The 25,686-nt window shown below is 47.0% G+C and overlaps 1 protein-coding gene and 2 non-coding genes across 3 annotated transcripts in view; all 3 read right to left on the bottom strand.

The window, feature by feature from the left end:
- LOC126538836 (heparan sulfate glucosamine 3-O-sulfotransferase 6-like) overlaps nucleotides 1-9,537 on the bottom strand; it is a 119,846-nt gene extending 110,309 nt beyond the window's left edge. The window contains exons 1-2 of the mRNA XM_050185555.2: nucleotides 8,334-9,537; nucleotides 779-1,846 (exon numbers count right to left, since the gene is read on the bottom strand). Coding sequence (XP_050041512.1) covers nucleotides 779-1,734 — 956 coding nt within the window. The 5' untranslated portion in view covers nucleotides 1,735-1,846; nucleotides 8,334-9,537. The remainder of the gene's footprint in view (nucleotides 1-778; nucleotides 1,847-8,333) is intronic.
- Nucleotides 9,538-15,936: 6,399 nt separating this feature from the next.
- TRNAH-GUG (transfer RNA histidin (anticodon GUG)) lies at nucleotides 15,937-16,008 on the bottom strand. Its single transcript has one exon. It is a non-coding gene; the product is annotated as a tRNA-His (tRNA).
- Nucleotides 16,009-16,722: 714 nt separating this feature from the next.
- Nucleotides 16,723-16,795, bottom strand: TRNAF-GAA (transfer RNA phenylalanine (anticodon GAA)). The gene has a single exon. It is a non-coding gene; the product is annotated as a tRNA-Phe (tRNA).
- Nucleotides 16,796-25,686: the final 8,891 nt, after the last annotated feature.

Here is a 25,686-nt window from a genome sequence, read left to right as displayed (position 1 = left end):
GGAGATGCACACGAAACAACACGCAAGGCATGCTGGGCAGCTATGTACCCGGTTGCACGGTGCGCGCGAGCGCATCCTTGCTCTGGCGCCAGGACTTGTGTTCCAATCTATAGGATTTGGAGACGTCGCTCTACGCGGTATAGTCGGTCGACCACTCGCTCGCGGAATTCGACATCTTGTCGAACTCTAATGCGCCGCACAACGTGCCACTGTGACAACTCGCGGACCAGTTGCATACTATAGGATACTCCAGTTATGAGAAATGCGGATTCAAACAAGTTGTTCTAACTTATTCTGTTCCAGCTTTCTGAATAAGGGTTGTGGGCTTGTATTCACAAAAATGCTCTTGCGCTAGCACTGTTCATAACAGCAAATGCCCCGGCAATAGCTGGGGCCGAATTCACAAAGGTTCTTGTTTGCAATATACTTTCTTCTGATTCGTCCGGGCCTTCGCTAATAATATCCTCGGCGTCACTGTTGGGCGGGTCTTCTTCCTTACGAACTTCACTGGCGTGTAAGATCAACCTATTGTCAATAAGGGTCCCGATGCTGTACATAATATTAGCGAAGATGACCGACCAGTGGCAAAGAGCCCTCACGAACGAAACGCTCCGTGAATTGGGCCCCCGATTCTATACAGCCACAAAAGAGAGAGCCACTATCTGCTTATGAATGCAGAACTGGCCCGCCCTGCCCTGGCCAGTTGGTCACGTGGTGACACGCTGTGAGCTGTGCAGATAGATGCAAGAGCCGAATAGAACAGTGCTGACGCACTCACCGGTACCAGTCGAATCCGCGGTGGTAGTGCTTGTCGAAGAAGTGTGGCTCGGGTCCCGCGGCCCTCACCTGCGGGTGCAGTCTCAGGTACTCCAGCACAGCCCTGGTGCCACCCTTCTTCACTCCGATGATGATTGCCTGCGGAAGGCGCCGTTCGGGACGCTCCGCCACATCCACGTCGGACGCTGCGGCGGCCCGCACACCGAGATGTGCGCGAGGCTTATTGGACCTGGTGACGTTCCCTCCACGCCCAGATTCGAGGCTGTTCACACCATTCACAGAATCCGTGGTCACCGAGTACACGTAATCACTGATCACTTCACCTTTGGCGAACTTTGATGCCTGTTCATCGGAAGTATTCTTCTCGCCATCGAGTACTTCGTTAAACGCGTCGATATCGTCAGCTGCGCCGAACGCCTGGCTTGTCCACTCCGGACGAATCTTCGGCTTACTATTCCGAGTTACCCCAGTGTCCCGCCTTCTACTGCCATTAATGGCTTCCGGTACGCGGGATATCTTCGCTATCTTCGGGGACGGCGTCGTCTTCAGAGCCAGGGTAAGTCGGCCAGGAGGGCTCGAAGCTCTTCGACGCAGTAGTCGAACCTTTTCGGCACTGCCGCTGCCTTGCCGCCTACCGAAGCTCGTTTCCAGATCGACGTGTCCGCCCGGAAGCACGACGTCAACATCACGACGTTCCTTGCCGCGTCCCTTCCGGATATCTCCAGACGTGGCGCTGGCTCCGACGACGTCCTCTTCTGCCAAAGCTCCTACGGCGATCGGTTCGCTCGCCGCGCGGTTTTGCTCGTTGAGAATGACTTGGCGGGGCAGGGATTGTTCGTAATGGGGTCCCGACACTAGCGTCAGGTCTGGCGCGAAGAAGGCGTACCCGATGAGGATGCAGAGAGCGGCCGTGTAGACCACCAGGCGCCGCACGGATGTCCTGTAGGCGGGACTCATCGCGGCTGTCCCATTGGCTCATCGCAGCCTGGCCAACTGCGCTGACGTCACCGACACGTGCCGGCGTGGACGTGGGCATATTTCGGCTGTCGGTTCGCAGGAACCGCTGTACCTGTAAGCGAAAGAAAAAAAAAAGCACCTAAATTAAAAGGCAGTCGGTTTTGGAGGTGTAATTAATTCAACGAAAGAAATACTTGAATGTTTCAACGTCAGATGACGCATCGTGAGCTCACTGAGAAGAGCGAACGATGTCAGTTTGTCGTATTCCGTGCTTATCTTGTGATTCTCTGAACTAAAAGCGCCGTTGTGACTGCTCGTCCAGTGCATTCGTCCAGAACGGATAATATAATTGTATGTTTGGTACAGTGACACATTGAGCTATCGCTATAGAGTGCATCGTAAGGACACATATCTCAAATCGATGATTACGAAGGTATATATATGTTACAGACAGTCTTGGTAAAGCAAGATGAAAGAGATAAAACAACTTTAGTGAGTCAAAAGCCGAGTCAACTACTTCGTGAGCATTGACAATCACGAGCACAACACGAGAAATTTAGCATCGGGCAGTTGAGAGAGGAGATGACATCGCATTCCAATGGTTGCCATGTCATTGTGATATCCTTGAATACGAGCAAGCAGACACAGCCATTCGATCATCACATGACAGGGGTGATTGCGTCGCTATCCCGCTGCCAAGAACAGACGCAGCAGGAAAGCTCTGTACGCTTGCTCGCGAGCTTACATTGGCTCAATGAAATTCGGCAGACTCTAAAAACCAGCGCCTCTGTTGCCTGGCTCCTCATCTGAAGCTCTGCCTTCCACTAACGCGTATTCCTACCTAATCGGAATGGCCGCAAGTCCAGATGGTGAAGTTTGTAGGTGCAAAGAGACGATAGCGCACCTTCTGTGTGACTGTAGAAAAGTCCTCAGCCCCACGTTCGACAAGAGTGACAACCGTCCCCTTACGGGAACCAGAATTCTTGTACCCTGGTCCCAGCCGACGTCGGCCCGAAGTGCTTTAAACGCGCTAGTGTGCTTAAAAAAAAAACGGGACTCAATTAAAAACTATAAAATGTACGATCTGAGGCGTTCCTTATTGTTTAATTCTTCTCTCGTTTTCTTATCTTTCCTGCCCTTACCCCCTCCCCCAGTGCAGAGAAGCCAACCGGTCACTTAATCTGGTTAACCTCTCTGCCTATCACACTTGTTTTCCTTCCTCCTCCCTCCTTCGGTTACCTTGTCCCCTTGAAAGGAAAAGCTGCGATTCATCTGTAGTTAGAGGTCAACTTCTTTATTCTTTGCCAAACCATAGCTCATACCTGCAGATCTTGTGCTGACAGTGGGAGTCCAGCCTCATGGAACCGCGCTGTGGCACACGAAATTTCACCTGGCGAACAGAAGCAGTCGAAGAACGCTCCAGGCCCGACACAAAGGCTAGATCCTGTTTACCAGGCCTCAGTGTACGCAAGCTCTCCGGGAGACGTATTAAGATCCCTTTGTCCTCAGAGATTCGTAAGCTAGGAGGTGTACTTCGATGGTGCACGCGATCACGGAGTCCACTGTCACAAGCGACAGAGGGGTCACGGCGATGATGCATACGGGGTAAGCATTTTTAAGTTTTACGGAATTTTTAAAACTCGTCTGTGGCTGATAGCGTAATTGTCGTCCGTGAGCTGGATTATTCGAAGACGCGGGCATCACGAGCACGAAAAATTGAAACACATATAGGAGTACTTAATGGAAAATACGCTAATTAATTTCTTAATTAATTACTTCATGGCACATATTGCAATTTACGAATTGTAGCCGGTGAGATTGCAAGATGTATCCACTAGGAATGAATTTCCAGGATGAGACCAGTTTCGAGGTATTATTTGTCAAAGCGTGGGACGAAGTACATGGGCGTTGCATTTACTTTCGTGCTTCAATGCATAAAAGAGCGTTCTGTTAAATAAGTAAGTGGAACAAGGGTGCATATTTACGGCAAGTTTGGCGGCGGATATCTCCAAACTGGTGTCATTTTGGGAATTCATTTCCAAGTGGATACGCCTTGCAAACTCACCGGCTACAATTTGTTAATTGCAGTATGGGCCGTAATGTAATTCATTAAGAAGTTAATTATTGAATTTTCTTTACCTTGACGAATGTGTGTTTCGATTTCTCGTGCCAGTAATGTCCGCCTCTCTGAATATAATCCGGCTCAAGGACGAGAGTTATGTTAGCTGCAACAGGCAATCTTTAAAATTACCGGACAACTTAAACTGGATTACGCCGTATATATAGTTGGAGCCTGTGCGAGCTGGAATTTTTGCAACCCGAACACAACGCAGGGAACAAGTTCTATGCCTTGAAGCTATGTCGGGAGTGGAGGGGAGCAGGTGCCGGAAGTCTTGCTTTATAGGCGCGTTTTTAGCGCGCTTCTGTGCCGTTGTTTGCGGGATGCACTCCAATATATACGCAGCTAAGTTATTTCCAGCATAAAACGGAGGTACTTAACTCGCTCGTTTCTGCTGCGGGCGAATGCAAAAACATTTTCGTTGCAAAAGCCGGTAGCCTTGGGCTGGTACTCGTTCTTGCACGAATTCAATATTATCGTCAGAACGCCATTCTGAAATATCCATTTCGGAAAACACAAATTTCTCTTTTTGTATTCTTCATGCTAAATAGACTCATCGTTATTTCCTGAATTATGAGTTACGTTGCTGAGCTATGAACATGTTGCCCTTATTTGGAATATACAGGCTTCCGTAAATCTCCTCTTGAAACTAGTAGAGTATCCATTTTGTCACAGTGTGTATATTGTTATACGCCGTGATGTTGTTTCAATGCGTTGATTCATCGCCTATTTCCGCGTATGTATCGCGAAAACTAAGCGTAATTTGTAATAGCTCATCCTTTAAATCCACAAATACAACGAAATGAAAGAGGTATGCATGAGAGAGGTTGCCACAATGGTTAGGCTGTCGATTAGGAGCAAGGAAGTGGCGTTTAGAATTTGGTAGCGGGCACACGTTGAAGGCTTTAATTAGAATGCGTACGCTACAAGCGAGCTTGTGTGCGGTCGCTCTTTCATGGGGTAATTTTCCCAGAGCTCCAGAAAGTTATAGTAGCGCTGTCAAGATGCAATGCCCGAACCACAACTATAAGGTCACCTGAAGTGGCATACACATAACGCTGCGCTTGCTCGTCTGAAAGTAAATGCAATGGAATTGTAGTTATTGCCCGTTATGCACTACGTGTTTTATCAATGGTATTGACTACGCGAGTCAAATTTAACAACCGTTTTGCGACTGTTGTGGAAGGTGCACGGGAGACGCTTTCGTGAGCGTGGTGTATAGAGTGAATTGAACTGTTATTGGATTTTAATCGTTCATTTAGTAACATACCTTTTTTTTTTCTAAATACACGTTGAATCTGTCGTGTGTAAAACAAAAATCGTGTAGACCACATCCCCGATGTCTGTCCATGCTAGCGAAACTTCCCTAGTTTTCGAGAACGCGGCGCATCGAAACACAACACATTGTATATATACAATGTGCGCCGTCTTTTTTATTTACAGATTTGTACAGTATACGGCTGCGCCGCAGCTGACGCGCAGCGAATTGTACCCGAACCAACATGTAAATGCAGTGCAAGCGGAAGTTTTATTCGGCACTGAAACGGGCCGAAATAACCGCACAAAACGACGTGCCCGCACTCTTAGGTAAAGTTTACACCTTTTGCGGTGTGTATCTGCCACACAGCAGTAGTCGCCATCTGCCTTGCTAGCGTTTCCTTTCTTGAAAACGCCGCGCCCGCTATACTTTCCTGCCGGGAACGCTATGTCATGCTGATAACACGCATGCCGTTCGTTACTGGGAAGTACCGGGCTCGCGGCGTTAAAGAAAGGAAACGCGGACAAGACAGGGGACGTTTATCGTTGCGAGGTAAGATACAACCCAAAGGGTGTAATCTTGTTTTAGAGTGATATTGCTTTAACGCGATAGCCATGTCGCGGAATACCAGGCGACGGCGTCGGCGTTATCCGTTACAGAAAAATCATCCCGATCCACGCATGCAGGTCCTTCGCATGGCGCAGAGGCGTTACTGAAATAATCGAATTCCTCAAAGTAAAATTCGGCGGAAAATTCATAGAGTACGACTTGCACACATCCTGCAGACACGATAGCGTCGGACTGTAATTTGAATATACGAGAAAACATGATTCTGTTACGCGGAAACCCATGACACAAACCCGTATATTCCAGCGGCCGTTTGAGGTCTGTCTTATTTGGAGCGCCGTATACCTCGCCTCCGTGCACAGCGTTCGCCCCCAGCGTTTCCCGGTAATCATTACGGTTACATAACCTGCAGTTGCCGGGAAGCGTAAGGAGCAGTCAGGGATCTTTGAATGCTATAGTATCGCGTTTCCCTCTTAAAGGCGAATCTTAAGCGTCCTCCAATTCTTTTTTTATACCTTCATCGTCAGCTAGAAGATGCGCACGCTGGCTTTTTATAATTGCTTCTATATGAGACGTGGTTAATGTGCCAGGCGTCTCACAAACTGCTATAGCTTGCACGAGGGAGTTTCGTGAGGTGGTCACCATACGCGACTGCGTCTCCCTCCTTTTAGGTCATCATCAAAATTCATCAAACTATATAGGCAGGGCTGACCGCGAGGAAAAACGATTTCTCATTTCCTATCCATGCAAAATTTAGATGCGATATTTAGTCCCCCGGAAACACCGCTTGTCCTTGTACATACAGTTTTATGCGACACGCAACTAAGTGCATCTGAGAGACAGTGTAGGGGCCTGGGGAATATTAGAAATTTCGGTTGCGGATCGAATAGTCTTTTCTTTATTCCATTCGTACTTGATTCGAGAATCCGCAATTCAATATGTTTGATCACATCTGTTCTGATATACGTACAAGGGATAAGAACACCCGCCGGTGTCTATACAGAGGGCGAGACCAATTAAGGTTCGAATGCCGGCATGTTCCGAATGATTGTGTTGCAGTCCAGCCGCGGTTGCTGAGCACTGCAATTTCCGATCAAGCGCACGGCGTGTGGCTGACTTCATGTTCAATAATTTCCAGTCGTTCAATAAGGATGCGCTCCCCCTTAACGCGGCTTACAAATTTGTTTACTCGATTTACGCAAAGCAATTTTCCACGTCTTCATCTTTTTTTTTTTTTTTCGGCAATGCGGCGCCGATGTAGCATTAGTTTTTCCCCTGTCCTGTTCTGAGCGCCGTTATATATATATACTCGTATATATCCCCAGTGGCTAATGGCATTGCGATGTTGAGGTCACAGGTTCAGTACCGGCCGAGCAGTCCCGACGGGGTCAGAATGCGAAAAAACTCTCGTGCATGTCGTGCATTTGGTGAACGTTGAAGAACGCCAGGTGGTCATAAGTTACACGGATTTGCCCATTACGGCGTGTCTCATGATCAGATCGTGGTTTTGGCTCGTACATCTTTAACCGAATGTATAACATTAAGGAGATAAGCCTTATATTTTTTTCCTTATTGAAATGAAAATAATAGAAAGAGATGTAGTCACTTTATAACGGTGGCGGCTACTCCTCTTATTTATTTATTTTTTACCAAGCGAACTCAACACAACTTTAATATTTCGCTTTGTTTAGAAATGAGTAAATATTCGATATTCGAGTGAATAATTGGATGTCGTTTTTTTTTCTCGTTTCTTCTGGAATATTTGCATTCGATCGAATTTAGAAATGTCGCTTCACTCGAGTACACCGAATAAATAGTCGAATAAGTTAGTCGGTGCGTCAATTCATATGTGTAGGAAATCAGTGCGGTACATATACTGGAACCAATCGTGGACGTAGTTACTGAGACAGACAAAATTATCGACACCTGTCTAATGTTGCCACTTTATTTAATCAATGCCTTTTAGGCACTGGATAGTTGCGCCTGCAGTTCTTCGTTCATGCATATATATATATATATATATATATATATATATATATATATATATATATATATATATATATATATATATATATATATATATATATATATATATGCCCGCGCGTAATTCTTTTCTACATGCTGGTTTGCACTGGCCATGTAAGGAACGAGAACTTAGAGGAAACGACATACGAAATAAAAAGAAGTAGAAGAAAAAGAAAAGAAAATGCAAGATTTATCGGCAAGAAGCTTGTTCACGAAGGTCACTGTGAAAATGTTGGAACAATTTGTACGCTTCTTAGACACATACATTCTCAAGCAGAGTTTTGTTTATCTTCCGACATCCTTCGCCCTAGTTTAACCGTGTGCAAGTGATATCGTCCATATACGTACCTTTACATTCGCTCAACAGCAAGCAAACACTTCTGCGTCCAACTCAGAAATCGAAAACCATTCTCGTGCGTCTTTCGATACGCTCAACTTCCTCCAAATGCAGTTGCATAGCCAGGGGTTCGCGCACCGGGCACGTGCCAATCCGCTCCCCCTCCTCCGAAATTTTTGTGTTAATATGCATCCTGCCCTGCTACCCTCTCCATTCCCCTCCCCCGAAAACAACTTCGGGCTACGCCACGGGCCAAATGGGATTACCGTTGCAGATTCTTCACATAAACTTACCTGCGAAGCGTTGGCGATAGAAGAACATGTCTGCCGAACTGGCCGGGGCGATTAGAAATCCACTCTGATGACAAAGGAATCACCACTGGCTGTTGTGTCGATCTTGAGCTTGACTTTAATCCTCGAAGGTTTATCGCGGTCCACGACGAGCACTTCCGACGACCTTGGACTACGTCGCACAGTCCACGCTTCTCGGCGAAACAACAAGCACACACTACGGAAATGCAGACATCATGTCACCTATCCAAAAAGCCGAGGTCGCGCCAGGTGTGGCTCCAGGACTGCCTATGACCGGACGCTGGCGTGCGGGGTCTTTTATTTACAGCCCGCTGAGAATGGCTCCTCTATAAAGTCTGCCAAGTTCAACTTCAAACTGTCCGTCATCTGAAGCGAAGCCAGCTAGGCCGACACTCTTGGACCTCTGGTTTGTTTGGAGCCGTTGGCTTCTAGAAGCGATGTACGTCTTGGACCCTGGCAGGAATGGTACGACGACATTGAAGGAGTTCCTTTGAGTTGGTTCTTAACCTACGTAGCGCTCAAGCAGGAGTCATTGGGTAGCGCACACGCGTGGTCGGTTAGAGGTGCACATGGATGATCTTTAAGAGCAAAAAAAAGGGGGGGGAGGGGGGGTGTAGTTGAGGATCTGAAGTTCCCTGCGGTCAGCAATAAGTGCGACGATCTTCGTAAACTTAATTTGCATTTGGATTCACGCAACACTGCGGCAGAGTTACACTTTCCAACTCCAGAGAATTGTTGCAGTAACACGCACAGTTGGCCATTTCAACGCAGTTTAACTGTATCTCCCATCGCCAACAGGGACAGCCGAAGTACGTCCTGTCGATAGTCGAAGACATCTACTACCTTCGGATATCGACGCCTTCTTGACGTGATTTAAGCCAGCTTTTGTTGTCAGCGTCATCTGCGTTCCTCTGTAGAACTCTCAGAAGTGAAAAACTGTGGATCGACCGACACTGTCACTCGCAGCCTTTGCTTGTCCTGAAGCTTCTTCGTCATCAAGCGGCAGCCAGATTGTCCGTTGGTCGTTCCGCTAGGAATGACCTCTCTCCTGTGACCCTAGCGAGAGAGGTGCCGTATCATCGTTCGAGACACGTGACCGTGACCGCGAGAGGTTGCGGCGATCCTACGCGCCGTCTGCTCCGGTGGCCCGCGAAAGCCGTCTGCTACCGGTTGCGGGTCCGGTCCGCTTTCGAACGTCGCGCGTGGGACGTCCGCGTGCGGTGCGAGGCGAGAGAGGGCGGAGCCACTCGCACCACGTGTGGCGCCATCTGGTATTCTTGAACAAAGTTAGTCTCTGGTTAAGCCCTGCGGCTCGCAAGCTGTTGCGACCCAAGGTAGCTGCGACACAATTAATAAATTAAAGCGAGGAATCTCTGCCTGTACATTGTGCTTCTGCTTCCGCGCTTGCAGTTGTTAGCGGCGCAAGGTCGGCGTTTGTTACTACTAGGCGTTACTTCCTATTGCTGCAGCTTCCATTAACTCGCTGCAGGTTACCGGAGATTGAGAAGGCATCATGTCGGATTTTTTTCTCTCCTTTTCTTTCCTTTTTCACTATTTCTTTAAATATCAGAAAATTAAGGCTTCTACACTAATGCATGAGGCTTAAGAGGAAGTACGTCAGTCTCCTTAAAAATAATTGTTGATATGAACTTGCGATTGCAACAGCAAAAGCTTCAAAAATGGCAGGCTTATGTGTCGTGTTTATCCACTGCTCGGGGAAGAACAGAGGTACATCTTCCTGCGTCTTACACGGTTGCGATACTTGAGAACTGCGCTACCTAACTGGCGCTTATTACCATTATATTATAATCAGTGCAAATGGCGCCGTACATGACCAAACCACACCGGCAAAACACAGGTAGTACAAATACCATTTGCAAGTGCAGAAGCGACAATCTCCATGGTGGAGTCATCTGCTTAGAAGTCAACACCGTTCTTTCTGTATAAATATATTTCCGAATTCGAAACGCGCGCATTTTAAGAATACTGACATCCGAATGAATCAATGTATTCAGTGACCGTCAACAACAAAAATACATTCATTACATTTCTTTTTTGTTTGCGTCTTCAGCAGCTCTGCACCCTGTTGACGCACTATGTTCTGGGTACAGCTGGGCAATGTAGCACACATCAGCGTCAGCTCTCTTGTAGACAGCATATCTAGCGCTTTTTTATCGTCTGCTGTTACAGTGAACTCGCTATAGGCCCTCCCTACTGGTACGGTTCTAAATGACGATAAGAGAACGCCTGCCGCTAGAGGCCTCCATGTATACAACCGGAGAGATCCCGTAGCGCACGCAGGCAGCTGGCCCATCCCACCGATAGTTCTTATCTAACCCCGCTTAGCACAATGAAACTCGGCCACGGCACTCGAGCCTAAATAAGTGGAGCGCAGCTCTTTATCTCGGTGTGATGTAACGCCGTCGTTTGCGGCATACGTGGAACCGACGAGGCTCGCGTTATCGCGGCCGCTGCCAACAAAATGCTTGAGCGCCTTTATCTGTTGTCGCCGCTGTCGACGTGCTCGCTGCAATTTAGAAGAGCCTCGAAGAGTAAACTACGGCCTACTGCTAATGGGGCACGCACGTTGTCTGCTCGCAGACGGCTAGCAGACGACGCCTCCTCGGAGCGGTAGAGGCGCCATCTGGATACGTCTGCTTTAATTATCGGGGAAAAAAAAATATGGCTCCGCCTCCGTAGTTCTTCAGATGGCGGGCGAGTGAAGCGGGCGCAGTCGTCGCTGCGAAATCACAAAAGAACGAAACAGAAAGAGGGATGCCGCGGGCACGGATCTCGCACGCGGCGGCCTTGTCTTGCGGTTTTGTTGAGCGCGATCTTTCTTGTATATTCTTTTTCCTCGCCGCCCTCCTTCTTTCTAATTCTCCCAAGCCGAGATTGTTGTGCGTGGTGCTGTTGTAAAGACGGCGCACTGCGCGGGAGGGTGAGGGGAGTGGCAGAAGTAGCAGCAGAAGGGCAAAAGGCTGATCGTCTGCTTTGCCGCGGCGGCATCTTTGTCGTCTGCTGCACGGCCTTTGAGGATCTGCCGACAGCACGGGATCTCCTCGTGCCTCGCTTTGCTTCCAAGCAGCCCTCCTCCGTTCCGGCACCTAATTTTTGTTTTGCTTCACTTACGATTCTTTAGCTGCGCTATCTCTTTTACCGTCACGTGTTTAGCCGTGGGCTTTAACGTGGTCGCGAGCGAACAGCCACGGCTGGAAAATGTTTTTGTGATCAACGCGGCCCTCGAGACTTCCAGAATAGCCGAGGCCTGCGGCAAGAAAGAAAGATGCTGAACGGGAGAGGGACAAAACGCGGCTTCTTCTTCTCGACGAAGGCGCCGTTTAAGCTTTCTGATAAGAGTGCGAACTGCGTGCGTCCGGCAGGCGTCGTAAATTTCTACCATCTTGTTCCTCGTTCGCGTCTTCCATGTGATTTTATTCCTTTACAGCGCGCGTAGGACCAGAACGTGGTTTAGCGGCGCCCTTCTGTTCCGCTGAATGCTGGGATAATTTGTTAGCAACATCGTTCAGGTCGAGCTTTGACGGGCCGGTTCTTCCCGGAAAGCGTGTCTGTCTTCGTCTGCCTCTTTGTCCTTTTTTTTAATGTTTCCTTTTTCGTTCGTTTTCACTGCTCCCACGTTTGTCGCATCCTAATTTGTCCATCCCCGCGCGGGACACTCATTCGGCTGCCGTTGCAACTCCTCGCTTTACTGTCGGCTACGTCTCTGCGGCGCGCACATTGCAATTGGCGCCTTTGCAGTTACTAGCGGTGACTATTTTCCGAACGATGATGACAGAATCGAAACCCCGAGAAAAAAGAATTCGAGAACGCTTAAGCTTCGCCTTTAAGAGTGGAACGCTATAGAATTCATATACCCCTTACTGATTTTCATGCTTCCCGGCAACTGCAGCTTGTGTAACCGAAATGTTTAACGCGAAGCGATGTGCATGAAGGCAAGCTTTCTGGTAGAAACGTGGCCTCTTGCATGAGTCGATGTCCTCTTATTGTTTTGCAATTTTAATATTTCAGTCTGAGAAGAGCTAACAAAGGATATATGCTCTGTCGGTGTTTTATTTTCCCATTACATTTGTTCGTGGGATGCCGTCTTCACAATCCGGAGGAATAACTTTGTAAATAATAAAATACAAGGTATGACCAACTTTAGTGGTAGAAGAGTGGTTGGTTATGCGGGGTTCGGAATTTGGTTGACTAATTTTGGCGACGTCCGACGCAAGACGCGCGGCGCCGACGCCGGATAACCGACTTGTGGGTGGAAATAGGAGGAAATGTCCGAAGCAAGGTTGCGTCGGACTATGAGCTCAACAATAACAACCATATAATAATAATGAAAGAAAGTAAACTTCCAGGTTAGCTGTGCATCAAGGGTGTTCCAAGAAAAAAAAAACTGTTTAACCTCCTCAAGCTGCACAGTACATGGGCTGTGAGGAACACCGGAATGGAGGACTCTGGATGAGTTTCTTGCATTCCGCCACGGTCAGGAATTCAACCCACGACCTCGCGCTTTGCACCAGAACGCCATAGCCTTCAGTCTGACTCGCATGTCATTCCACTTCTAAGGGCACCTAAATACTTTACCGTCTCCACTCCCTTCACCCCTCCCCCGCCGCAATTTTGCGTCCCTGAAAAAAAAATGTTTTGCATCTCAGACGCGTCATCTGCGCACTTTCCTTAATTACCGTAACTTCCTTCATATGAGAGGTCGACCGATCAATTATTGATATCTTTATTATATAGGTTGAAAACATATATACAAGTGAAGGAGAGGCAAAGAAAGCAAGGAGCAAGCTAGCAAACCGAGACTGGAAACGGCACGCCTGCCTACTCTTCAGGGAGGAGGGGGCAGAAACATAAAAACGGAAGATCTGTAGAATGGAAACAAGAATAAAAAAAAGAAATCAAAAGATCTCAAAAAGAAAGAGCAATGGCAAAAAGAGATTACGGCAGTAGCACCAGAAAAAATTGAGCTCCAGTCCACACTGTGTAGGCGATTGGCCAGCGAAGCGGTATTATTACCTGGTCCGATAGAGCAATGTGACGTAGCCATGAACTGGGTCCTGCCGAGCCTGAGCCCGACGCCGTTGTGCATATTGACGTTGCTCTTGCTTTCCTCGCTCATCGTGTTCATACTGCTCTTCGAGAGTCCTAACTATTCGTGGCCTTTCCATAGCGCTATCACAACACAAATGAAATCAATTGCTAGGCGGGTTCTCCTTTTACATATGAAAGTGTACTGACGTCACTCCCTGCTTCGTGTGCTACAGTTGCCGCTTCCCGGCAACTGCAACTTACGCAACAGTGATCTTTACCGGGAAGCGCTTGCGGCGAACGCTATGCGCGAAGGTGAGCTTTCTGGTTCCTTTTTTTCTTGCCCCCCGCACGGCCGGTACTGTCGCTGACGCGGATGCCAGCGCCATCTGGTGACCCTGCAAGGAACCCAGGGGCGCACGCGGCGCGCACCTTCCTCTGTGATTGGTGGAACTGTCTGTCGACGGAGACCAAGATATCCCGGGATGCCAGTGACATGCAGCTTCGCTGTAAAAAATGTCATCGCAGGTCGCGCTATTACAAAAATGTAAAAAAGAAAATGAAATAAATATGAGAAGATGAAAATCCAATCAGTCCCTTGGAGAATGCGTATTGTATGTTTCCGTCTTCTTAGAGGAGATGAAAAGAAAGTGTGAAGGCACTGGTCAGCTACCCTACGCTGGGGGAAGGGAAAAGGGGTATGGAAGGACGAGAGAGAGGCGTTGGGCGCTCGCACTGCACCACGCAGTCGAAGGCACTTTACACAGTCCACTCGACCTCAAGAAGCAGGGCTTTCACTGCCTTGCGGGCCGACGAGCGATGGAGAAGGGGTTTGAGTAGCGTCTGAGCTGTCAGCTAGCGGTTGGCTGAACCAGCCCGACTGCACGGGATAGGTTGACTTAGGGTGCCTCGATAACCTCCTCGCGTCGGGACGAAGTGCGCATTGAGGCACCCTAGGTTACCCAGCCAGCCCAGTCCGACCCATTTGGAGCGCACATGCAAATGCGGACAGGTCAGGTCGATGGTTACCAGCCAGCAGTGATTAACGAGACGCTGTCTTATCTCTGGTCACGACGCAGGCTGTCGCTGCAATCTCGACCCGTCAAATACGAGTGTATATAAACGCTGTCGAGTCAGGCTATTTTGACTCGACGCACTCCTACTGATCGAGTTCATGTAAGCGTAGCCAGTATCTACGTGATGACGCAACACCGTAGGTGGGATAATTGTATCTTGCGGCTGCCTTTTTTCGAGGGACTGTAAAGTGTTAATCACTGACGTACTGAATAACTTTAGACTGATAACGAATTTTCAAAATTTTCGTTAATTTCCCGATAACAGGTGATTATTAAAGGGGAAAATGAAGGTTGAAGGTCAATTTTTCGAATTTCGCGCCGGTACTTCGGCACCGTTACTTCAACGTGACGTCATGGATTTCAAAATATTGTGTGTGTGTGTGTGTGTGCGTGTGTTTGTCTGTTTGGGTTTCCTTGGCTTAGTAAAACTTCCCGGAACTTGTAATGTTCAGTCTTATGCTCTTTTAAAAGACAGTGCTTACCGATAAATAATTAACTAGACCCAATAAAGACGCCGTCACAATCTATGACGTCACACAGAGCTGGTGCGGGAACTTCAAGGCCGCGTCGCCACCGGAATTTCGATTTTGCGGTTTTCGGGCATGCCGCACAGGTGAAATAATTTTCCTTTCTAGCATTCCAACAGCATGACTAATGTTAGCTTGGATACACCGTAGACGCATATACAATTTATTTATTTATTTATTTATTTATTTATTTATTTATTTATTTATTTATTTATTTATTTATTTATTTATTTATTTATTTATTTATTTATTTAATGAACAAGCACTGCTCCTATACGAAGATTGCAACGTAAGTAAGTATGCACTGACGGTTTTCTAGGACATTGCCACAGGACATTACCTCAGGGCTTTGTCTCTCAAAGTTCCAGGACATTTATTTGACACTTTAGTTATGTCACAGGAGTGCGAGAGTAATTTTCACAGTAGCTGGCAAATTAAGTGACTGATACGGGCAACTAAACATTTCATTCTGTCGCGTGTACTGTGGAAGCAAAGTAGATTTAATTGTTTACGTTTTGCTAAAAAAAAAAATGTTCGATTTAACTCAGACCATGTAAAGACGCGTTCAATACCAGTTTAAAGTATGAAAGCGACCTCACTTTAAAAGCTCATCATGCAGATGCACGGCAGACAACTTCATTTTGAATACTCCGATCAACGTCAACGGCCACCGTCATTATCTATCTTTTTTTTTTTTTTTTTTTTGTAGCACAGTTCACAGAATGCAACGACGTAATGTGCATAAGTACACAGCAAACACCTGTAAAGACAAGAAGTTGGTGCTGAACGCAGCGTAAAACGCGCGTCGGAAGCAGGTGTGACGATAGTGTTTTTATTTGAAAAAGAAATAAAAAAAGGACTGATGTTGCGGTGCTGTTGCTTATGCATACTATAAACGCCCTTGTTAAAAAAAAATAGCCGAAGAAAAAAGAAAAGTGCCGTGACCAGGATTCGAACCTGGGTTATTGCGGCCACAACGCAAGGTACTAACCACTATACGATCACGGCTACCCGACCGGGCGGTCTCGCTGTCGTTATGACTGAATGTCTAGGCTTTGGAGGCCGCAAAAGTGCGGCTCTCCAGTGTTTTAGTTTGCGTTGTTCGGCGATGTTCTGCCGAGTTGTCACGCCGAAAGCTAGCTCGGCCGACCCGTATCGGTGGTCTTATTCTATTGAGTGCCAGCTAACTGGCAATTTGGCGACCTCCACGGCGTCTTTCTCGGCGCAAGCTGCACTTCTCTGGAGCAACTCGCGTCGCAAGCCCCGATGGTGGATGCCGTTGGAAGTATTTCGCGAGTTCCATTATGAGAACTTTTAGCATTTCCTTGTTGATAAACGACAGATTGCTTCTTACTGCCTTGTAATGAGTGTAACAAGCACGGGAACTGGAGGAAATGAGCATTCCCTGTGCTCGTGGGTCAGGTATACTTCGGAAAAGTCTTGCGATAGGTGGAAAGCGGCACATTCAGACACCGTGACCTTTGCTTTGAGCCAACGCAGGCGCAACTCGACAAAGAACTAGATATTTCAGCAGCGGTACACATTAAGGCGAGCTACAACGTAATGTTATCGCATCGGCGACATGAACAATGTAGGTTCGTAGGGATGGTGCATCTCTACTTGACTTGTAAGCGGATGATGTCAATAAAACTGTAGTTGAATTTCAGCTCTGAAAAATCAGCGTAAGGTGAAAAAAGAAAAAAAGAAAATAAAAAAAGTCACTGCCGAAACCCGGGATCGAACCAGGGACCTTTAGATCTTCAGTCTAACGCTCTCCCAACTGAGCTATTTCGGCACGGATACAAGTAGTTGTTAGGCACCAAGTCGAGACGTCTTCTAGGGCTCCTCACCGCAACCATTAATCCCACTGTACTCCCGCCCTCATGTCACGGGTTGTACTGTTCTATCATGTGCAGTACAAATAAAATATAAAAGAAAGAGAGAGAGAAAGCAGGAAAACAGAAAAAGCAAGAAGAGAAAAAAAGAGGGTACAAAGTGGTGCAGTTGGCACATGAAACGTAATTACCGCTTTGAACTGCTTATTATTATATTTGACAGACATATACAGACAAACGTATATGTTCTGGTAGATATATGAGTTATATCCCTTGCAACCACGGAGGTTGTTTGAGGCCAGATGCAAGTGGAGCACTCTTGACAGGTTCGCCGTTTGGCTGATTTTAATGGAGTTTGTTATATTTGAGAAAAAAGGTTACATTATAGAGACTGCAGCAAGCGCAATTTTGATTTAGGGCGTAGGTATTTTTACAAGACTTCTTGAAAGCAGGACAGTTTTCTAAAAAAAAAAAAAAAAAAAAATGTGCGACCAAGTTCACAAATCCGTACAGATCCGAAACTCGGCGCCAAGACCGATATCGAAGTTCTGCATCCGTTGGAGCATGTAAAGCGGACAAACTTGATATATGCTCTTCCAGCTGTCACGCATTTGTTAGTGTTTACGAGGGTTTTAGATAGGACTTGCTCACAAATAGGTAGGTGTTCAGAGCGGTGTATAACCGTACATCAATTTTGTTCGCTTTAGATGCATTCTTAGGTGCAGTTTACAAAAGTGTTAAACCTCTTTTTATTGCTGTGTTACAGAGTAGTAAACTTTATTCTTTTAGTTTTTATTTTCAATGTTATGACCGCCGTGGTTGCTTAGTTGCCGTGGTGTTTGCTGGTAAGGACGAGGCCGCGGGGTCGCATTTCGATGGGGGCGAAATGCAAGAACACCCGTGTACTTAGGCTTAGGTGCGCTCTAAAGAACCCCAGGTGGTCAAAATTAATTCGGAGTCCCGCACTACGGCGTGCCTGATAATAAATCTCGGTTTTGGCACGTAATACCCCACGATTTAATGTAATTATTTTCCATTTTGCAATTCTCAAGAATTAAAAAGAAATTGACGGTTTAGGTCAATGACTCTCGTTCCCTCATTACTTTCCGGATGGAAATGAAGTTACAATTAAATTATTATTATTATTATTATTATTGTTGTTGTTAGCTTATGTCTTACAGCGGGTTCCACAGAAGACTACCAAGGAACACAGGCTCGCTCTTCCACGTCCCTGCCACTTTCAGCAGGCATTCACCTCTCCACAGAATGCAAAGTCTTTACAATCGTCATTTTCTCCATCTTGATATGTTCCAAAACGTGTTGTTGTTTCTTTGAGTTTCGAGCTTCGCCCTATCTCATGAGCCTTGTTACTAGCTGCAAACCTCTGCCATCTTCTCACAGTTTATCTCTCCTTCCGTACATGTGCTTCGTCTTTTTCTCAATTGTGTGTTATTGCTGCATTTTTGCTCGTTGTGTCGCTGTTTATCATATTTATTTGTTGCATTGTTTTCTAGCCTCAGGAGTGCCAAAGTGAAAAAAAAAAAAAGAAGTGTACACATGTGTACGATGCCGGACACGTAATAGAGGTCTATATGTATAGATTTGTTATAGTCAGTTGTCACCGACTATAGCTAATATTCATCAAATACAGAGGAGAATATCCCGAGCAAAACTATATCTCCGTTCTCGTGTCATTATTTTTCGGCTTTCTTACGAACGTGATCCAGCGCTACTTTTTTAACACGAGGAGACAGAAAGACTTGACCGGACTGGCGCCCGTCCCCGTCAATTATTTTCTGTGTCCTTGTCTTAAAAAAGTAGCGCTGGATTACTTTCGTAAGAAAGAAAAATATTGCATCACCAACTATCTCCGCAACGTACGTATTTTGTTAGATCTACAGTCACCTGCCTGCGGGCGTTCCACCTCGCCATCTGCTTCCCGCCGTCCCTTCACTCGTGAATTAGCTCATTTGTACAGGCAGATTATGGCCACGCTTCTTAATTCACGACGTGGACGTTTTGTAAATCCGATCTTAGGGTCGCCGGATGTCTTTCACTGTATCCGCAGGAACGATTTAAATGGGGAACTCAGGCGGCTACACTTCGGCGTAACGTTACAGACAGCCATACATATTTTTTCCGATAACTCATCGCATGAAGTTGAAATTTTGCAGGTCTCACAATCTCCAGCTCTTCCAATCTCTTTCAAGGTTGCACAGTACACGTTATAGTAGTTCAATAAATGCGAGCAGGACTTTCTTCTCGTGAAACGCAGCTGCCCAAGCTGATGGGGGAGCACGTCTAGATTTACCAGCTTGTAGTCTGCAGACGCGTAGGATCCGTCCGTAATTTGGCACCGCTCAACAATTTCTCTCGCGTGGCGCCCTATGACCGTCATCTGCGTAACCTCTACTCACCTGCCCGTGAAGACAAACCACAGCGCACGCGTTTTGGGCGTCTGAGCTCGAACGTTGCGCGCGTTCGAGTTCCCTCGGCAGTGGCGTAGCTAGGTCATCTGGCACCCGGGGCCCATAGGCCTTCTGTCACCTCCCCTCCCCCCCCCCCCCCCCACCGGGTGTAGTCGAGGAAGGCGAGGATATCGACAATTTCCGGGTGTCTTCAGACGTATATGACACCCCCCCCCCCCTCCCACTGGCCCCTTGCACCCGGGGCCCACGGCCCCCCGGCACCCCCCGTTGCTACGCCACTGTCCCTCGGGGAAATATATTGCTTCGCCCAGAGATACCGTTGAAGCGACAGGCAGCGAGACATTTCCGCAATCGCACCCCTAAACAGTCGTGGCGCCTCGCGGAAATTCCCAGACACGCGGTTACACGTGGATTACCATATCTGACCGTCGCGTTGGTTAAGGACGGAGTGAACCGGCGTGGTATAGCTAAGGGGCTACGTGGCCGCTCGGCAACCGGTCGCGGGTTCGATGTCCGGCCTCGTACGGTCGCTTTTGCGACGGGGGCGGAACGCAAAAAAAGAAAGAAAGAAGAAAAAGAAAGCGCTCGTTAAACAACCTCAGGTTGTTTGAAATTAATCCGGCTCCTTTAAGTTACGGCGTATACGCCGAACGCCCGTGAGTTGCTTCAGAACGCTCAACCTCAAAACATAAAGCGACACTAAGGAAAAAACTATATTTACTTCTGCTAGCAATTCACACCGTTCTACAATACTGAAAAAAGCCGCAAAATGCTTGGTAAGCAAGAAAGGGCAAAAAAAAAAAAAAATAGACGGGTGGCGACCGCCTTGAAGTGCAAGACGCCCCAACAAGACGACCCAGCAATACTCGTGAGGTAGTGGATTTTGACGGCGTCTGCGAATGGGTAAATTTAATTGTTTATTGCTAGAAATGGACTAAATTGCATTCGAGAAGAGCCATATACACTCAACTTTGCAAATTTCTGGAACCTTTACCCGAACACGTAGAGATAGAGAGAGAGAGAGAAAAGGGAAGAAGTAAAGGCAGGGAGGGTAACCAGACTGAGTCCAGTTTGCTACCCTACACGTGGGGAGGGGAATGGGGAGTAAAAGAGAGAGAGAGAAAACTTACGTGTAGGATGTCTATAGTCGGGCACTCAAGTCTGTTGCCCTCAGGTAGTGAAAAAGCGCTCGAACTGCTTTCTGCGCTAATGAACTGTGAGGCCAGGCTCCCAAGATCTTCGCTTCCGTAAATGGCCTGCCATCCAGTCTATTCAAGGCACACTGGAGAGTCTCACGTTGATTATCGAAGCGAGAACAGTGGCACAGAAGGTGACTGATGGTCTCTTCACACTTGCACTTAGCGCACCCGAACACGGAAAATTTCTTTGAAATCCGTGACGTCAAATTGACGTACGGGCACCGGAGTAACCGCGTGAAATTAAAAAAAGAAAAGAAAAGCAAGAATACGTAAGGTTTCTTTTTTTTCATATAGTCAAACACACCTCGAAATTAAAAAAAAAGCAAGAGTATTGAAGGCCTGCTTTATCAATGAGCTAATTTAGCGTTTCGCTTTAAAGCGCTCCTATAACTTAAGTCTGAGTGCGACGTGCTATCGCTCTTAGGACAGAGTCATGTAGGAGACGTTATGCGGGAAACGAGCCATCTGTACCCGCGAGCGTCGCGGTTCGTTTAATCGTTTTTCGGTGGAGTTCCAGCACAGGCTCGCGTTAGCACAATGCACGGTGACGGTGTGGACCAACCTCAAAATAAGCACCGTTGGCGATGACAGTACACAAGCGGGCGCCATAGCCACCCGCCGAGAGGGCCGTCGAACTTGCCTTTTTTTCTCTCGCAGCTGGCAGAGACAATTGCACGGCGAGCATTCTTAGGGCCGCCCACGAATTCTCTTTGGCACGCGGCCGTGTTCAGAGTCTCTGAGAGGGGAGAATGCGTGGGAGGGGGTTGAGCAAAGGAAGGAAGGGGTCGCTGGGCGGAAGGCGGCACAGCTGACGGGAAAACGAGCGGCATTTCTGGGAAGAACAAACCGTGCACCCGGAGGAAAGCGAAGCCGGCACGGTTGGAACGATGCATGCCGGGCCGTCAGTCTCGAAAGCTCGCCGTCGTCTGCTAAATTCGTCGCAGACGGCACTCGGCGGGCGACTGGACAAGTGGCTTGGCTATGCTCTTTGACAGCGGCACAGAGACGCGGAGACCAAGGATCGGCTTACGGGTGCTTGCTTCGGACCGTCCGTGTTGCGTTCAGCTCCCGGGGCGGAGAGGAAGAGGCACATCAAAAATGATAACATTGAGTCGAGTTGAGCTACAAGAACGGGAAAGCGCGTTCCGGTGCTTGCAGGGCGATGAATCGTCGCGTGCTATCTTGATCTGGTTCAGCGTACGGCCAAGATATGTGAGAACACAAGTCGCCGTGAAACACACGGCGGAGATTTTTCTCGAAGCGTCGTCTGGCAGAAGCTTTAGAAATAGTGGTCCGGAGGTTAACGGACGATATTCTTGGTGCAAGCGGATGTCCGTGGGTTCCACGTTTGCGCCGTAAATTCCGAAGCTATTTCTCGTACCCGCAACCTAGGTGCCCCCAGCGTATGCATTCGAATTATCTAGAACATTTCTTGTTCCGTTTCTGCATCACATATCATCACGGGTTGCCCAACTATAGACATCTCTGGTAATGCTGTGTTCAACTCCTTCTCCGGCAAGTTGTCATGCACGCAACGAGATCGTAATAGGAAAGGAGCAAACTACGAAGGGGCGCAAGTCCCATTAAAGTGGACCCGACCCCGCGGAGTAATACAGCCACGTTCACTTAACAGAAATACTTTGCTTATAGCACCAATTTTGAGAGCTCGTCCACAATCGTACAATATATATATACCTCCCCTGCTTGACGTAATACTCCAACGTCAGCGCCTGTGAAGATTGTGAATAAGTAAATACCGTTGGCCCATGTCGGCTGTTAAGGGGTGGGTCAGACGTAGCAGTTCTGCATCAATACGACATTACATGAAGTTTACAACATAAGATAGCAAGAACGCCAACTTAAGGCATAACAGCACAAGAGAAAGCAAGGTGTATACACAAGGTAATCCATTACATATGCAAAATGAATAAATACAGCGCGTTAAAATATCATGCTGTACCACATACATACTCATATGCATAGGTTTCACAGTACTTTCATCATGTGTTCAGACAGTTCTGCGCTAGTGCTTTATTAAACTGGCGTTGGCAGTTTATTCCATTACTTAATTGTTCTTTGGAAGTAGCAGCACGCGTAAGTGTTAAGAGGAAGCTTTAGTTAGGACCCAACTCCGATGCCACCTATTCGAATAAGTGTAAAACGCAGAAACGCTTCCCTGAGATAACCATTGGGTCAATGTTAATAAAATGTGTTGCATTTGAGAAAGAAAGTTAAATTCTAGTGACCGTTGGAAGAGGAATTTGAATTCAGGGCATGCATTTTTTAACGAAATTTGCAAGAATTTATAAGTTAAAAGAAACATAAGCACGATGTTTACAAATTCGTAGCTCTGCACCAAGAACATTTATCACAGTTGTGTAAACCGCACTTCATTAGAGCACCAAAAGCGGACAAATCTAGTATATCAATTTATATCCTACGTCAATGCGTTACATTGTTGAATGGTTTTGAAAAAGTCCTATTTACATATTAGTGGTATAGTTCATAGCAATTTATAAAACATCAATTTCATCCGCTTTAGGTGCACTACCAAATACAATTTACAGATTTGATATCGTTTTTCATTGCAGAGTTGCACAGTTGTAAACTTGATAATTTCATTTCCTGAAAATTTGCGATTTTAACAATCTTTTATTAAGAAGTTGACGGCCCAATATAAATAATTCCCTATCCAGAGTCACCAGATTTTAAGATTCTAAGTCACCAGATTTCTCCTTTCCCACGCATTTACATAGGAGCGCACGGGCTAAGGCTTTCTCTTAGGACAGAAAGCTTAATTCTACACACTGTGGAAAGCGATGGTATGGCAAAACTTTGTTCAACTCATGCTTTAAAGAAATCGTCGAAAATGTGCAGAAAAGATTGTTCAGAAGAAACCACTTACGATGATTGTCAGTGTGAAGCAATAGACGAACGCTTATAGGAAGCTGTTCGCTTCATTAAAGAAATAACGCGCTTGGCGATATGTGTTTGTCACTGAGAAGAAAATGAGGCAGCTATCTTCTTAGATTACATAATTCGGTAGAGAGCAAAGCTGTTAACCAGAACAACTGTCGAGGTTTTCCTATTTGGTGCCTCGCAACGTTACACCTCGTCGCGCTGTTAGATACTGTGTACAATAAATAACATAAAGAATGGCATTCGACAAGAGCGGGCACTCCCATAGAGCCTAACCATAGAGATATTCAACAAGAGCGGACACTCCCATAGAGCCTAGCCATAGAGAAAGAAAAAGACTAAGAGCGGACACTCCGAGAAATCTGGCCTCAGGAACTACGTCACGGTTACGTAACGAACTAGTGCTCTCACCAAACGCCAGAGGACGCAGGCGCAAAAAAAAAAAAAAAAGTTTTAATGAGTTCTGCTCAATCGTTCTACAAAATAATAATTATACGCCCCAATTTGGCGCGTTTCTTATACATAAAAACAGAATTTATCCAAGACAACTTCCGTGATTTTTGTTCTTCATCCGTACTGCCATCAACACCAATCTACATTCGTCCATTGAGAAGAAATCAACGATTCGTGTACCAGCGGCGTGTCAGCGGGAAGCTTTCGTGAAGTCGGCTGCGGCGGTGTTTTCGTGTGTGAGACAGGTGAGTCACGTTTTCAAGCGAAGCTTCGAGTAACTGGCTTGTGAGTGCGACGAGGTTCGCTAAAAAAAAACAGTTCGCGGCTCTATATGAGGCGGCTAGACGCGAACAATGCGAAAAGCATGCCCACTCAAGGAACGCGTAATGAGAGGGCTGTACCATGTACTTTCTTGCTAGCCCCACCGAGAACGGAATAATATTTGTTGGTTGCGTTCCAAGAAAATCGGGAAGCAACGCGAAACTGCCATTAACTTGCACCGGTTCACAGCTGTGCACTGCGCTGCGACTCGCAGCTTGTCAGACGCCATCGAGACGCTGCGTCTCGGTTTGAGAGGGTAAACCGTTCTTGTCCAGCGCTGTTTGCGATAACCACGGTATCGGCGTTTCATTGAAATAGTTCGTGTTGGGGAACTAAAAACGATCTGCTGGACAACGCTTAAGGTCAATATCAGGAATTGCACATTTCAGGAAAATTCCGGTTTCGAGAAAATTGAATTCCTAACCCGCGTTTACATGATCGCGTGATGAATGACGGTCCTTTCATTGGGCCGTTCTAGAGGCTGACGAACGCTGGAAAGAACGTAAAAGACGCCACGCCGATTCAGACCGAAAGCGGCGTTCCGGGGACGGGCGCTACCTAAATAGAGAAGAGCAGGACGTTAGGCACGATATAGCCAAGCTTTGCTTGCGCGTCTCCCCTATAGACTAAGGGCTCCGGAATATTTTAATAATATTGCTTGCAAACAATGGCGTGTGACATAAACAGCGAGCGTAGCTTATTGCGTTTTGTACTGCAGCGAGGTGTGTATCTACGGCGCACGGACGGACGGTGGTGCATACGTCCGTGCGGTTTGTTTACACAGAAAGGTAGCGGTGGGGAAAAGTCCCCAATGACTACTGCATGTACTTATTGCGGCGGCCGTGTTGGGAAGTACTGCGCATTCTAGTAACTTTCGGTTGCTTACCATTTTTTCGTGGCGCAATACATTGCTCAACGTATTGTCGCGTAGGCGTGGAGTGGCGCACATTTGAACAAAGGCCTCGTATTTGGACGTTTCGAATTTATCTTTACTACGCCTATGTGAACTGCTATTTTGCCTACCAATGTGCCCCTTATACTGAGTACGTACAGGGGTGTCCAAAAGTTCACAGGTCGCGATGCCATGGGTTTAAATAGGATGGCGGCCTGGGAACATTTAAACACCCCTGTACGGGGTCTTAACCTTTATCGTTGTAAGTCCGAGTTTTATGGGTCAGAGGTCAGAATGTGTCAGTGGTTTTATATTGTGCATCGGTTCGCTATTCATTCAAAGCGGTTTCTTGGTTCAGTTGCGACGTGTACATATGTTTTGGGTAATTAACGAAGCGTGCACTTATTGACATTTTCAGACCGTGCTGATGCCATGCTGTCCGGCGATCCAAGCTACGGCAGCTACTGCTGTGTGTCGTGGTGCTTTAACAACGGCAGAACCCAGAAGAAGCCTATCTTGCCTTGGAATAAAGACATTGCAGAAACTCTGCCTCTTTGATATATATGACCGCTTGCACCAAACCACGGAAGACAAGCGCGATGGATAAAGCCGTAGTGAATTACGATAACCTCTATCTC

The sequence above is a fragment of the Dermacentor andersoni genome, chromosome 8 (assembly GCF_023375885.2).
Source record: "Dermacentor andersoni chromosome 8, qqDerAnde1_hic_scaffold, whole genome shotgun sequence".
Lineage (NCBI taxonomy): Eukaryota > Metazoa > Arthropoda > Arachnida > Ixodida > Ixodidae > Dermacentor > Dermacentor andersoni.
Note: the sequence above shows the minus strand (reverse complement) of the source record. Positions and strands in the feature narration are given on the sequence as shown.